The sequence below is a fragment of the Astatotilapia calliptera genome, chromosome 22 (genome assembly GCF_964374335.1).
Source record: "Astatotilapia calliptera chromosome 22, fAstCal68.1, whole genome shotgun sequence".
NCBI classification, from domain to species: Eukaryota; Metazoa; Chordata; class Actinopteri; order Cichliformes; family Cichlidae; genus Astatotilapia; species Astatotilapia calliptera.
In genome coordinates this window covers 36,396,156-36,411,021 of record NC_137442.1, presented here as the reverse complement: position 1 = coordinate 36,411,021, position 14,866 = coordinate 36,396,156, and the positions used below count along the sequence as shown (strand labels likewise).

Below are 14,866 nucleotides of genomic sequence, written 5' to 3'. Positions count from 1 at the left end.
TACAAGCTTACGAGCGCAAATGCGTCACGGCTCGCCTACCCGGGAGGAACCGTGAAGAGGGGAGTTTGGGCTCCGTGTGGCTTCTCCTGTTTGCACACGGTGGAATTCCTGAATGCAATGAACCCAGTGAACCCTTATCCAGCCACGCTCATTGCCCCTGCTCACACACTGTACTGTGGAGTGACACGAGGACACGCCACTGACATAAATTGCTGGAACCAGGGTCAATTATGTGGCTTTGAGATATGCAGGAAAGGGGGTGTGCTGCAGACACAGCTTGAGGCTAAACATAGTGTAGGCTAGTATTGCACTCAAACCTTTGCTGTGTGGTGTCAGAACATTCTTTCATGTGGCCTACCTTCCACCCGGCTGAACTGTTGCTGTCGCCTTTATCCTTAAAATAAGGAACAAAGCGAACCATCCAGTCGTATATCTGGGACAGGGTGAGCCTCTTCTCCGGGGTGCTCTCGATGGCACGGGTGATGAGATCTGCATACGACAGGTTTCCCCACGCGTTCCGTCGGGAGGACTTGGCTTTGCGTAGCTGGCCGGCCACGTCGAGGGCAGCCCCGGACATGCAGGCGGGAGCGGCCACGACCGGAGCCGGGGCGCCGGCCGGATGCTTGATCTCGGCCGGCGCGCCGCCTTTCCTCTCGCCCCGGCACGCCGGCACGTTGTACTGCTCCACTTTGACTGCCGCCAGGGCCAGACCTCGGCTCGCCTCCTCTCCCCCGGGGAAGTCTTCCGGACACGGCAGCGGCCAGGTGCACGACGGCGGCCGAGCGTGAGGCTCAAATTCCGAATCGATGTCAACCTGATGCACATCCACGCCGCTGTTCTCCATCATCATCAGCATGATCTCCCGCTGAATAGATGTCAAAACCGGGCAAGGTCACAGTAACACAACGCGTGTCAGTGTTGACGTGACAGTGAGTGAAAATGCCCAAACTGTCCAAACGGGGGTAAAAAGATGTATTTGTACAGTTTCACACACAGGGATTATCAGCAGCTGTGTGGCATATTATCATTCTCCTCAGCGCAACAATGTGGCATCACATCAGGACAGATGAAGGTGTATCCAAGGCATCAAAAGCAGTATCAGTCTCTCTTCCATGTTAATTGCACAACACTGGCTGTGTGGCTGCATGCACAACCGAGTGACGGTCAAACATCCAGTAAAAAAGCCAGACACACTTGGAGAATGTCTCTCTTCGCGCTCCGGCTGCAGCAACAGTTGATCCTTGACAGACGAGGTCCAGAATTCTTATCAAACTCCCCCCAAATTAATTGACTTCAGATTTTTCTCCAGGCTCTGATCCCAGCTCTGCTGGCGCGTTTTGGCAGGTTGGCCAGTGAAACAGAGCCTATTTACTCCTTTAGAAATCAAAACAGGCTCTCATGAATCATTCATGTGAAGCCGTAAATTTCCAGATGAGAGAAAAAAAGAAGCCTCTCGTGGGTTTGTTTGGGAGCATCCTCTGCCTCCTCTCCGCGCAACCTGACTCGGTGTGGTTTCTACCTTTGTCTTCAGCTTTCCGTGCACATGTCACATGGGTACCGTCTCTCTGTCTGTTGCTCTGCCTTTATTCTACAAGTCTGTGTGTCTCTGAAGGCTCCAAGCCACTCAACTGTAGCCTGGAATAAAGTGGAATAAGTGCTGCTTCCATATAATTGGACGCCGCCTGGATCAAGTCACTCCCTCTAGAACAGGTTTCCAGAGAGGGAGGAGTGTGTGTGTGTGTGTGTGTGTGTGTGTGTGTGTGTGTGTGTGTGTGCGTGCGTGTGCGTGCGTGCGTGTGCGTGTGTGTGGTGAAATTTCCGACAATACTCTAAAAGCAACCCTTTCTATACAGCAGACAAATTCATTTATAGACTTGTGTTTTAAAATAGTCACATTTTTTTAAAGAAACAATTGAACTGACGGACTTTTTTCTAATCCCACTACAAAGTCCGTCCATCAGAACAAGCCTGTCTAGAAACTTCTGCCAGGTTAATGTTTGAAAGTCCAACTGCCTCTTATTAGGAAAGCAAAACTAATAATTTACCACGAGAACACAAACTAGAACTGAAATCATACGTATAATTAATATTTTCTCCCATTTGTTTTGCATTATTATTTTTGTAGCTTCATTCAGTGAAGTATCTGAATGAAACCTCCATCCAAAGGATGCATTTCTGGGTGTAAATGTTATGAACTGATCCGGTTTAAACACGGTCTGAACTGAAGATAAAATACTGCGTTCACCTTGCAAAACGCAGCTGATGTTCATCTTTTCCTGATGAACCCTGATATTGTTTTGCATTTTTTAAATGTGGCTACAAGAACGATCGTGGCCATCTTGTTATTGTGTGATTAGTGTTGATTGGTTACAGTTAAAAGATTGTTATCAGTCTGCTTGTTAATAGAATAATAGAACATAATGCAGAAAAAGATTAAACACCAAGGTTTGTGTTCGGTAATTAAATCCCTGCAGTAATTATAAGAGCAGCAAAGGTTGTGTAGTATGTCCCAGTATCTCAGTCTGGGACTTTTGGCTTTGCCGTGGCGTCAGTTTGCACAGGTCACAGAGGGGCTGTGGCATGCTGCCCAGTAGCAATACTGACACTAAGTGCAGGTATTTGAAAAAGTCATGGCTGGGGGCGGAGTTAATTTGAACAGATATTGGAGATCAGCACAGCGAGGAAGAAGCAGATGAAACATGAAACATCAGAAAACAACAGCACACAGTGGCTGCACTTGTTTCCAAGTCACTACAAAGACTTTATTTATTCAGTCTTCAGTCTTCTCCACGGCAGCGCTGAGACCAACCACAGACGCCATCACGGTGAAGTAGATATTTTGCTGTCATCTTGAAGCTTTGAGATCAGGAGGGTTTGAGACCAGAATATGATGAGTGACAGAGGAGCCCACCCACTCCCAGAGGTCCTGGCAGAGGGTCATTCTGGATCCGGAGCTGGCTTTAGGTTTCAGACACGGAAACCTTCATGCGTCTATATGACCAACGTTAGCACCAACATGGTCTGTCTATTTATTTTTGGCACTGCAAGTGCCTGTACACAAAGAACCCTGACTACTGCTCTGTGGGATGCTGGGACACTTTGCATTTTAATTTCATTGTATCTTCTACTGCATTACATTTATCACATACAACAGTGCAAGAATCTTAAGATGTAACTGTGAGCGGTTATTTTATTATCTGTTAACCTCAAACACACAGTGTGAGAGCCGCTCTGATTCACTGTGTGAGGATCATCACCTGTGTGATGTGCTCCTCGTCTCCTTCAATGAAAGGTGGAATCTGAAGATCTTTCATTGAAAATAAAGAAAAGCACTGAGTGTAGTTTTACTGTAAAGCAAGGTCGAGGTGGGTGAAACACTGGATTTTAACACAGGAGAGCGCTGTGCATGTGAGTGACTGAGCAGAAGAAGAACTAAGGACCGGTTTCATCACAGCCACCCTCCTCCTCATATATCTGTCTAAAAGTAGACGGAAAATCCAATGAGAGAGTGGACAGAGGAGCAAATTCTTCTTGTTGACAAAGTCCAGATGATCACAGTGTTGTAATTTAGGCTTGTGAGGGCCAAAGGAGGACGCTTCCAAGTCTCCTCGGTGTGTTTCTCACACACTGCTGTCTCTGGGTGGCTCTGAGTCCATAAAGCTCGCCCCATCAATGGCCGCTCTGTGTCTCGTAAGCTCCTTTGGAAACCCCCAACGCTGATAGAGGCTGCCACTCTCTGTCAGCCGGTTGTCAGTGACAACCATAAACCTCAAATGCACATAAATGGAATGCTTTCACAAGAACTAAATGGACCTATCAACAGAAAGAGAGCCAGCGATCAGCGTTTGTGTGTGAGAGAGTAAAGGAAAAATGAGAGCGAGCGAGATGCTGTAAATGGGAACAAAGAGAAAATTCAAAACACATGGCTCTGCGGTTTTCCGAGGAGATTTTTATGTGCCACAGAGAAGTTGTAACAGGAATGCGGTGTGACTCCTATCATATGGAATGAAAACACTGAAGCGGTGCCAGCAGGGTGGATATAGTGTGGTCTGCTGTGGCTTATGGCAAAGTCCTCGTCATCACGACTAGGTGATGTACTGCCGCAGCGTAAACACGAGAAACATGAGTCACACGGCCGGACGCAGCGTGAAGGCAGACAGGGGAGTGGATTTGTTGAAGACGCTGTGGCAGCTTGTGGGAAACATGAAGAGACTATAAGTAGAGGATAAACACTCAGCTCGTCCAACAAACACATTTTATGTCATTGTTTCGTTTCAGCTGTTATTTGTCAGATTAACCGATTGTACACGGTGGATTCATTTTTATCCATTATCCTTCTGTTTTCTCACCATCTAATATTCATGATATGCATATTGACTGTGTGTGTCACTTCCCTCACTCTGCCCATTCTTATTGATCTCAAAGTCCACTGATCCCCAAACTAATGAAAGGCAAACGACCTACATCGCTCTCATTTAAAGCAACGCTCCAACACAGTCAGCGATGAGGTGTGCTCTCTCCCAGGGTGTCAGGTGCTGCTGTGCTGTCTCAGTGAACATGTGCGTGAGAAGGCCGTGCTGGTGTTTAAGTCCAGGAGATCCTGTTGATTTTCACTTGTTGGATGGCTGTACTGAAAGAGTGATGCATGACACTCAGGAAACGAGCATCATTTGGATAAAAGTTCATGTTGGCTTCTTTAAAATGACGCTGAAGATTATCTGGTGCATTAAAACGTTGTGCTCCACGTGGGCGCTGAGCCCAGTCAGAACGGAGCTTTATGCTTTACCTACCACAGACACCAGCATGTATCCAAATCCCAGTTCAAACACACCAGTTTTGTGTTTTTCAGCAGAAAAATGTCCAAACTTGTTTCTTCAGATGTTTTAAAAGAAACATCTTTTTGTTGCCAAAGTAACGACAGACTATGAACAGGTGGGACTTTTTATAAAATGCTCTTTGGAGTTGGAAAGGTTGAGTGAACAAAGATCAGAATTCAGGATTTTTCATCGTGACATTTAATCAGCTCAGTTTGTAAAAAGCTTGTTGCTCATTTTCTTATGACTTTAATGTTTTAAAGTTAAGCAAACCTAAAACGTGCACTGGCACTTTTACCTTCACTAGCTGACAGTAAAACCATACTCACTCTATATGTATATATATGTAGGGTCGACCTTACACTACAAAGCGCCCTGAGGCGACTGTTGTTGTGATTTGGCGCCGTATAAATAAGTAATTCTTTTTGTTCTCTTGAACATTTTAAACCAAACTAGCTTCTCTTTTTACAAACTGATGGCTGCTTATGTTCGGCTGGCATGTTTTATTTTGATAACAGTAGCACATATGAAACCAGCCGTGTGCTAATGAAATCTGATCAGGTGCTGCTCCTGAGGGAGGCAAAGAAAGTCAGTGAGGTGCCGGGCCGACTCCTGTGACTTTGAACTGTTGGGCATTAAATGCTTCTAAGGGGGAATTCATGCCATGGGCCAAAATTAAAATAACAACATAAAATGATCAAATAAAAAAACTGCCTTGAAAAAAAGGACATGTACCAGGAGGCCAACAGCCTCGGTGCCTCAGAGCACCTGGGCTTTGTCTGTGGATACATATCAGGTTATTTTCACAACCACTGACATGACCTGCATCGTCATTTAGGTATTTAGACCTGTTGTGAAAGACAGAAACCACAACGTCTTGTTTTTATATTGTTTTCCTACACGGCATGACGAGGAAAGCTTTGGAGTTGCTGCAGGGCATATTTGAAACATCAGCAGGTTCCCCCTGGTTGTAGTGTTTGTTCATACATCAGCCTAAATGCTCTCTGAGCCGAATTACACGAATTACATTTATACTTATCTTTAAGACAGCTGGCATTGTTCCATGCGTGTACTGGAAACCAGTGCATTAAAATGACAAATTAGTTCATAAAGATAAACAGTAAATGAACTGATTCTTATAGAGAGTTTCAACTCAGCACTCAGAGCACTTCATCTGTGTCAGACTCACACTCGCTCATACCCCCATGGATGCGTTGGAGAGCAACACGAACCTTCAGCCAACCGGGCCTCATGATTCACCCACCTTTTAAACCCATCCACCTTAGAGTGAACACTAATTGCCTCTTCTCCACAGGTCTTCCTGCTTTATTTTCATGCCAGTCAGTCAGCCTGAGGGATTATTGATGTGTTCACCAGTGGAGAGGGGATGCCACTCCCTGCCTTGGGAAACCCCGAGGCTTTCAACTGTTGAGTAACACCGGCGGCTGCTGCTGATGCTCCAATCAGGAAAGCTGGGATGTTTCCCTCTGTGCTCATGATAAGGACAAACACGAGGAAAGAAGTGGTTGCTACCTGAGTTTGTGCTTCCTTTCTGGATTCACCTGTTTTACTTGAACATAAAGCAGAGCCTGAGCCTGGGCTTCATGCCAACCTCACAGAGAAGATAAACATGCCGAGACCCTGAAGCTGACTCACAATTGAATTCTGACTTTATAGTTAGCATTAGCAGCATTTACAGGGAGCACCTGTCCTCCTCCTTCAGTGCTGCTGGTGCCAGAAACCCAGTGATGATTCTGAGAAAAGATAATAAAGCAGCATTACAACAGTAACATGGTAATAACATTAAATTCAGAAGCCTTTACATGAGTCTAAATCCTTCTGAGTATTCCACTAGCACAAAGTGTTCACTGCACAGTGTTTAGCAGTGTTAATGTGCAGCACTCAGGCGCAGACTCAGAAAGACAGCTGATTTATTTACAGTGACACAATAACGTACAGCAGTGTGGGAACGTGCAGGGATTGGTGGTGCGAAGGGTCGGGGTCAGGCTCACCAGGGTCCAGAGCCTGAGCACAGGGAGACGGGGAGGTCAGGCAATCCACAACGACCAGCGAGATCTCAAAACGCAAGCACATGCCTGCTTCATGCCCTGGTGGACGGGGCTGTGGCTCCCCACACTCCCTAGCAGATCGTTACATGGAGAAACCTTTGGAATGCAAGCATGCTGATCCACACAGGTATGCTCACAGGTGTACACACGGGTATTCACAGACGTGGACTACAGCTTTCTTGGCTGCTGCCTCAAAGCACATTGTGCGCTGTCTATCTTGCTTGCTGCACAATAGCGTTTAATATTTAGTATCTACTGTTATCTACTGCTAGCTAGTTTATTGTGATGGTGCTGTTTTTTTTTATTATGTTGCTCTTTGTTGTTTGCTTTCTCTTCTGTTTTTTTTTTCTCCATACAGGTGACCCAGGTGTTTTGTTTGTTTTTTCTTCCCCCCCTTCTCACCGTCTCTTCTCCCCTTTGGTTTTCTTTCTCTCCCTCTCTTTCTTTCTCTCCCTGTCCTATCCCCCAGTCATGTCTGTCCCGTCTTAAAAAACAAAAATAAAATAAATTCATAATTATAATAAAGGTCAATCAAATGGACCAATATGGCAAGGCCATGATGATCCACTTGGTAAAATAAATCCGCTTGGCATCTTTCTTGGCCTTCAGACAACAATTCTGATGCTAAAGATCCAAACGGCACACAAAAAAACAAAACAAAAAAACCCGCAAGCACGAAGAAACAATGGGCGGGGTATCACTGACGTTTAGACGTTCAGCGATCCAGCAAAGACAGAATCTCCACCACGGCCTAAAATAGCAGCGTCATCAGCCAGGTGATCGGCTACAGATGGGACCTCTCGAGGTGAGCACAAACAAGCGTGGGACATGGGACGAGTTCGCCCAAGGCCACGAGGCAAAAACCAAAACACACAGAGAACAAGGGCGAGAGACAAATATAGAATACACATCGGAATGTCTTTGCTGTTAAGTTTCATAACTCATAAATAGGTCAAGTACAGAAAAGTAATATCACTCTCCAAATTATTAACAAAATAATCAGTTCAACAGAAACGACACAGACTGTGTTTTTTTCACTAACAATGCCAACATCAAAAACATCAAACTCTTTCTAAGGTGCTAACACTCTGACTGACTGTCCCTGTGGTATATTGCAATAAGCAGCAGCTATTACTACCTCCCACCAGTAGGTGGTACTGTGGTATTGTATGTGATTGAAAGGGAGCTGAGTAAAAAGACCCGACCTCCACCATAGCCTCGTCTCAGTCCTGTGTGCTTGATCTAAAGTTGACTTTGACCGCAACCCACGTTAAACCAGCAGTTGGTACAACGCTGCATGAAGTTACAACATGGTGTGAGAAGTTGGCGAGACCGTGTGAACGGGGACCACGACGTGAGTAAGCTAGCCGTAGATTAGCTAACGGTAGACGTTGCTAACGGCATGGGGCAATTCAGGCCACCATCGCCGCTACTGCTCACCGGCAATTTATCTGAGACCTGGCGCAGGTGGGAACAAAGATTCAGACTGTATATGACTGCTACGGGTGCGCTGGAGAAAGATGAAAAGGTTAAAACAGCCATTCTTCTCCACACTATCGGCGAGGAGGCGCTTGAAGTGTACAACACACTCACTGTAACCCCGGCCGGAGACGCGCTAGCAATGGAGGACATTCTGAAAGCGTTTAAGGACTACTTTAGTCCACAAAAGAACGTTGTTTTTGAGCGCCATAAGTTCTGGTCAAACCCAATGTCAACAGGTGTAACAGTGGACAGATATATCACAGAACTCCGTCAGAAAAGTAAAAGTTGTGAGTTTGGGGTCAATGAGGACGACATGATCAGGGACAAATTGGTGTTCAGCATAAATGACACAAGACTAAAAGAGAGATTACTTCGTGACAACGACCTCACACTGCGCAAAACGATAGAAATATGCAGATCAGCAGAAGTGGCCAAGTCACAGATTCAGGCTATGCAGTCAACAACTGCAGCCCAAGATACATCAGTGGACGCATTAAGAAAAATAACGGGACATGTTAAATCAGGACACAGTAAAAACAAAACGAGCAACGACAAGCAAATGGTTTGTTACAAATGCGGCAACAAACACGCGCTCCGACAGTGTCCAGCCTATGGGGCAACATGCCACAAGTGTGGGAAAAATAACCACTTCTCAAAAGTGTGCAGAGCAGGCGCAGAGAAAAGTAGAAACTACAAGAAAACAAAAACTATTAATAACATTGAGACTGATGGGGATTCACTGTACATTGGCGTGGTGTGCAGTGACAAGCACAAAACTGAAAGTTGGCATGAAAGTGTAACAATCGGAGACGTATCAGTCACCTTCAAGCTAGACACAGGTGCAGACGCAAATGTGCTCCCCAGATCAGTTTACAACAAGTTACCAGGGATGCCTCGGTTACAGCCCACAAAGACTGTATTCATAGCTTTTGGTGGAGCCCGCATACGTGCAGATGGTGTGGTGTCTCTTGAGTGTGAAGCACGGAAGCACAAGGCTGTGTTTGACTTTCTTGTATCAGGCCATGCAGATAAACCGATCCTGGGTGGACAAGCTTGTGAAGAGCTGCATCTGGTGAAACGAGTTGAGACCCTTGCCATAACATCCACTAAAACGAAACTAGCCAAACCACCTTCTACCAAGGAAGAGCTTGTGGAGATGTATGCTGATGTGTTCACAGGCTTAGGTGAGTTCCCTGGAGTTCACCACATACACACTGACCCAAACGCAACACCTGTGATTCATGCATGCAGGAACCACGCTCCTACACTGTGCAAACACCAGAGGGTGAGGTGCTCAGGAGAAACAGGAGACATCTGAGGAAAATACAGCCAAGCCTGTTTAAGGACACATCCATGGACCCAGATGTCTGTTCACGCCCAAGAGCCAGTTGTGCCACCAGCAAGTGACACCCCACAACACTCACCTCCTGCAAGTATGGACAATACACCCACATGCTACACACGCAGTGGCCGAGCAATAATACGCCCTGCCAGGTATAGAGACTAAGTGATTGGGAAACTTAAAGTCACTCTATCCTGTACCTGAGTTGTTCTGTACAAGTTAGATAACTGTCTTGTTGGAAAAGAGAGAAAATATGTCATGTTTCATATGTTCATTTTGACATGTCTCATCCAATTTGTCATGTGTTCATCTGTTTCAAAACACTGCACTGATATATATTTGCATTGTTCAAGTGATAGGCAATCTAAGGTGTGCTTTACTTAATGTCTCAAGAATATAATATTGTTAATGTTCCTACGATTTAAAAGGTGCATTTATGTTACAAAATATTGGAGTTAAGAGGTAGTATCTTTATCTCGGAAAAGAGGGATGTGGTATATTGCAATAAGCAGCAGCTATTACTACCTCCCACCAGTAGGTGGTACTGTGGTATTGTATGTGATTGAAAGGGAGCTGAGTAAAAAGACCCGACCTCCACCATAGCCTCGTCTCAGTCCTGTGTGCTTGATCTAAAGTTGACTTTGACCGCAACCCACGTTAAACCAGCAGTTGGTACAACGCTGCATGAAGTTACAACAGTCCCCCTGCTAGCTTATGCTTACAAATGGACCGTGTGCCATCGTGGTCGCACAGACGGACACACCGCGCTGCTCTGCTCGCTAAGCTAACTAAGCTTTGGGAAACAAAAGAAAAAGCCCGATACTGGTTATGTTCAGAGCGTTCTCACTCCCGAGGCGTAACATGTCGACGTTTTGTCACGTCCCGCGGCGTTCCTGAGGAACGCGAAAGGAGACCTTCGGCGTTCTTATGGTACGCGGCGGGTTATGGCTGGAATCCAGTGCAATGACGCTCCCGCGGGAGTAGACGTTCCAGCCCTGTATTCCAGCCCTAAACCTAACCTTATCCCTAGCCCTGACCATAACCTTATTCCTGACCTTAACCAGGACTTTAATGATGTTAAATAGCGTGTTTCTAAGCGATTTGAAGAATAAGAGCGAACATGTGTAGGTTCAGTCCAGACGGTTCTCATATTTCCTCTTTTTCCGAGGTCGTCATTTAGGAACGTGGTGGGTAGCCGAAAACGTAATATGGTGACGATTTGTCACCTAGCGTAAAATGTTACGCTTTGGGAGTGAGAACGGGTTGTTATGTTACACTGGCAGCATGAAGTCAGTGCATTATATTGAATCATTATCATCTGTTAGCTATCCGTCTGTCTCAGCGTGTTAGCCCTGCGACAGACTGGCAACCTGTCCACAGTGTCCCTCGCCTCTCACCCTGAGACAGCTCGGATAGGCTCCAGCCACCCCCCCTCTTCTTCTCATTTCTTTCTTCTTTTAACCCTTCCAGAAGGATAACTCTTCCACACTAGGGATGGGTACCGGTATCCGGTGCCATGATGGCACCGGTTCTGACATAAACGGTAGTAACCAGACCGAAAAGCAGCGCACATTGCTTTATTTCGGTGCTTTTTTTCCTGAGACGTCACACACTTTGAATTCTAGCCAATCATTTTACGTTTCCGAGGATAGTAGGCGGGGCCAGGTACGTACGTTCTTTTAGAGCAGAGCTACAGATTAAAAATGCCCAAGGCGAAGCGGTCAAAGTCTGGCTGTACTTCACAGCAAAAGATGCAAACTCAGCAGCAACAAGTGCTTTAAGCTGATACTGTGATACTGTCAAAGGAGGTAACACCAAGAATCCGATGAAACACCTGGAGACGTATAGCGTTTTTTTTAAAAGCCGAAAAATGCGCCGTATTTGATAGCTTGCTGCGAGACCTCACACTGTGCACATCTACTGCGGGTGTGGTGCCTGTTATCGAGTTAGCAACATCCCCCAGAAACACGAAGAGGAGAGTCCTGGCCCCTAGCCCTGCCAGTGTAGCAGAAATGATGAGGATGATGATGCAGCAGCAGCCGTTCTTCTCTGCGTGAGTAGCTTCATGTTGTTCGTGTGTAATTTACGTTGAGTAGGCTAACCACGTTATTACATTAATGCATGTAAGGTGAACTAGCAAACATCATCATAGCTACATGCGGCTGTCTTCTTGTTTGATGGCAGATACTCCCTTCACCCTGGCCAAAAAGGCTAAAATGACCAAAGAAAAAGTGGAAAACAGTTAAACATGAGAGGTTTTTGGACAAAGTTTGTGTTTTTTCCATTGTTTAAGCACTGCTTCCAGCCAACAGTGATACCATATATGCCCCATAGCTGCAGAAAAGGCTAACATTGTTATCTTTTTACAAAAACCAGCTGAACATGAGAGGTTTTTGGACCAATTTTGTGTTCTCCATTCTTTAAGCACCGGCACTGTTTCAAAAGTACCGATTTGGCACCGGTATCGGATAAAACCTAAACGATACCCACCCCTACTCTTCACTGTCATTGACCTACATCAGTCATCAGGTTGGTTTAAACAGAATCACAAAGACAGGAACGACAGTTGGTGGAGTCAGGTGAGGCTCGCTCATTGCATCCTTTGTATCCTCAACAGGACATTTTATAATAAGAACACTTGGAGGGAAAGTTGTTCAAGCAACAGTGTGTGGCGGCCGAACACATCAGCAGCCATCGTAGCCTGGAACATTTCTGTGTTACCAGACTTGTTGTTGTTGTTGTTGTTGTTGTTGTGAGAACACTAATATCCAACTCGGTAAATCGGACATTAAAAACATTTGCAACAAAACAACAAAATAAAAAATGAATGTTCCAGATTCTTAAAATGCCTACATTTTTTATTTGTGCCAACACATTTACTTATTTTACTTTTAGGATTTATGCAGTGTTTTGATCCTAAACTCGTGGTATATCTCACCAGAAGTGGAACATTAGTAAAACAATGTAAAGCTCTTACTAAAGAACTAACTTCAATAAGCAAACGAAGAGACGTTCAAAGGAGTCGACTAAAGCTAACCCGAGTCCTCCTGTGGAAACTAAATGTTGGATCGATCTGGAGTCTGGAGCACGATTGTGGATGTGGAGCTTCCTGCTTGAAATAGCAACTAGAGATGCCAATTTGATTTTCCCAACACCGCTCAAAGTTCATGTGTGAAATTAGTTTTCTCTTAAATTTGTTATCTGTTGCTCTCTTTAGTAAAAACAGCTCCCCGAAAACTGACTTGAATACAGTCACAGTGCAACTGTAAAACCCCCAAATCTCAAACTGAGCCAAAGCACCTGGGCTGTAGGATATCATCATTCCCACTATCATGTACTTTGCATCTGAAGACAGAGTTTTAGCTGCATGTGACACTGAGACCTAATAAAGGAAATACACTAAACACGTTACTTTTTATTTTAAAGTTCATAGCAGCTCAAATGTTAAAACAAGTATGAGGGACTATTCACCCACAGGGAGGAAGGATACTGTGCAGCGTCCGTGGCACTAGTTTTGAATCTCTGGGTGAGGCTGTAAAATTTGTGTTTCTGAGCTCAACTTTAAACAACCTCTTCTTTTTGTTTTCCTTTTTTTTGCTCAATGTTGGTTCATAATCCTTCCCTCCAGCCCTCCTGTTTCTCTACAACTAAACCTCAGTTACATAAACCTACTGAATCTGTTGTTGTGTGTGGAAACTGTGGGTGCAGAGGGCGGGGCATCTTACTGCCAACGGCCACCCCAGGAATGCAGCCCCACAGTGGGTCTGGACCACAGCCAGCCATGTGGCCTCCCAGTGTCACTGAAACACAAAGAGGAAAAAAGAGGAACTTTGAGTGCGTTTTTATTTATCGTAGGACAACAACGTGTTGGGAGTACACGCCGAGGTCGTCTAATACTGCACGCGTTGAGTCTTTCTTCTTCTCTTTAACGATAGAAACCGCGGCGTTGTGGTGCGTCTGGCTCACAATCCTTTGATGAACACAAACACAGTTTCAGTAATATTTAAAGAATCCCCTCCAGCAGTGTTCGGTGGTAAAAGGGTTCATGCAGATGCAATGACAGACTTCTCTCTGCCATACCTGACATAAAGAGGTTTAGCTAACACTACCTGACACCTACTGTTAATCCTATTTCAAATTGCACTCTCAACCATGAAATCCACTCACAAGAGGTAAAAAATACACAGCGATGCAGTGCAGAGGTGTTACAAAGATAATCTTTCCCCTGCCACTTTTCTCCACTGGCTTTAAAGCAACAGAGCAGATACAATTAAACCATGGGCAGGTCTTCTGGGTGAGAAACGGGGGGTGGGGGCTCCTTGTGAAATTAGGCTATGCAGCAAATCAAAGGGGAATGTTATCATACTGCGAGGCAGCCAGACATGTGGCAGACACCGTTTCCTTGGTTTTTAAACCAAAGCTTAATTTGCACCAAAGCTTCCTGATGCTGGCTGCGGAAAGTTAATCATACAAACTCTTCCAGGTGTTGCGGTCTTGTTGACCCAGCGCTGATCCCAGAGCGGAGGCACGAGTCTGGACGGAGCTCATTCAGCACGACTGTCCTGACTGAGGGTTCGTGAGCTGCAGTAACAAAACCAGCAGGTCCTCCAACTAAAGCAGCCGAGGCTGATGTTGAAGCTTATTGCAAACTGGCAGATGAGAGGCCGAAAACACACACTGCATAATTTCCATTACTGGACAGTTTGGGCTGATAGTAGCAAAGTCATCTGGGTTATCTTGACAAAAGCTCTAAAGGTTTCGTTTCTAACAGCGTGCTGGCTGTGGTACTGCTATCGAACTAATGAAAGACTGTCTCCGGTTGCTGTGCGCAGGGTCCAGCATTAGTGGAACTTGACCCAAATTCTTAATCGATGAACTTCCACTTGAACGTTTATATTTAATTATCTTTTCAAAGAATATTATTAAGCATATCTACCTCTGCATTACACAGATTTAAGGAATATGACTTTAAACAAATAAAGACCCAAAAAATAAAGAGAGAGTAACTTTGTAGTGCCGCTGACTGCAGTCAACGAGGAGGTCGGAGGCTGACAACAAGGCTGTAAAGGAGAGGGGTAGACAGTGCGGGAGGCCGGCTGTGACAGGGATGGGAGGGTGGGTGTCACCAGGTACGATTCCCCCTGTCTCGGTGCATCTCA

General features: G+C 45.4%; 1 protein-coding gene across 2 annotated transcripts in view; it reads right to left on the bottom strand.

Annotated features, from left to right (window-relative positions):
• foxo6b (forkhead box O6 b) overlaps positions 1–1,654 on the bottom strand; it is a 41,404-nt gene extending 39,750 nt beyond the window's left edge. For both annotated transcript variants that reach the window (XR_003270984.2, XM_026156283.2), the window contains exon 1: positions 359–1,654. Coding sequence is in view for 1 of the 2 variants with exons in the window: in XM_026156283.2 (XP_026012068.1) it covers positions 359–856 (498 nt within the window). In the remaining variant the exon portion in view is untranslated. The remainder of the gene's footprint in view (positions 1–358) is intronic.
• Positions 1,655–14,866: the final 13,212 nt, after the last annotated feature.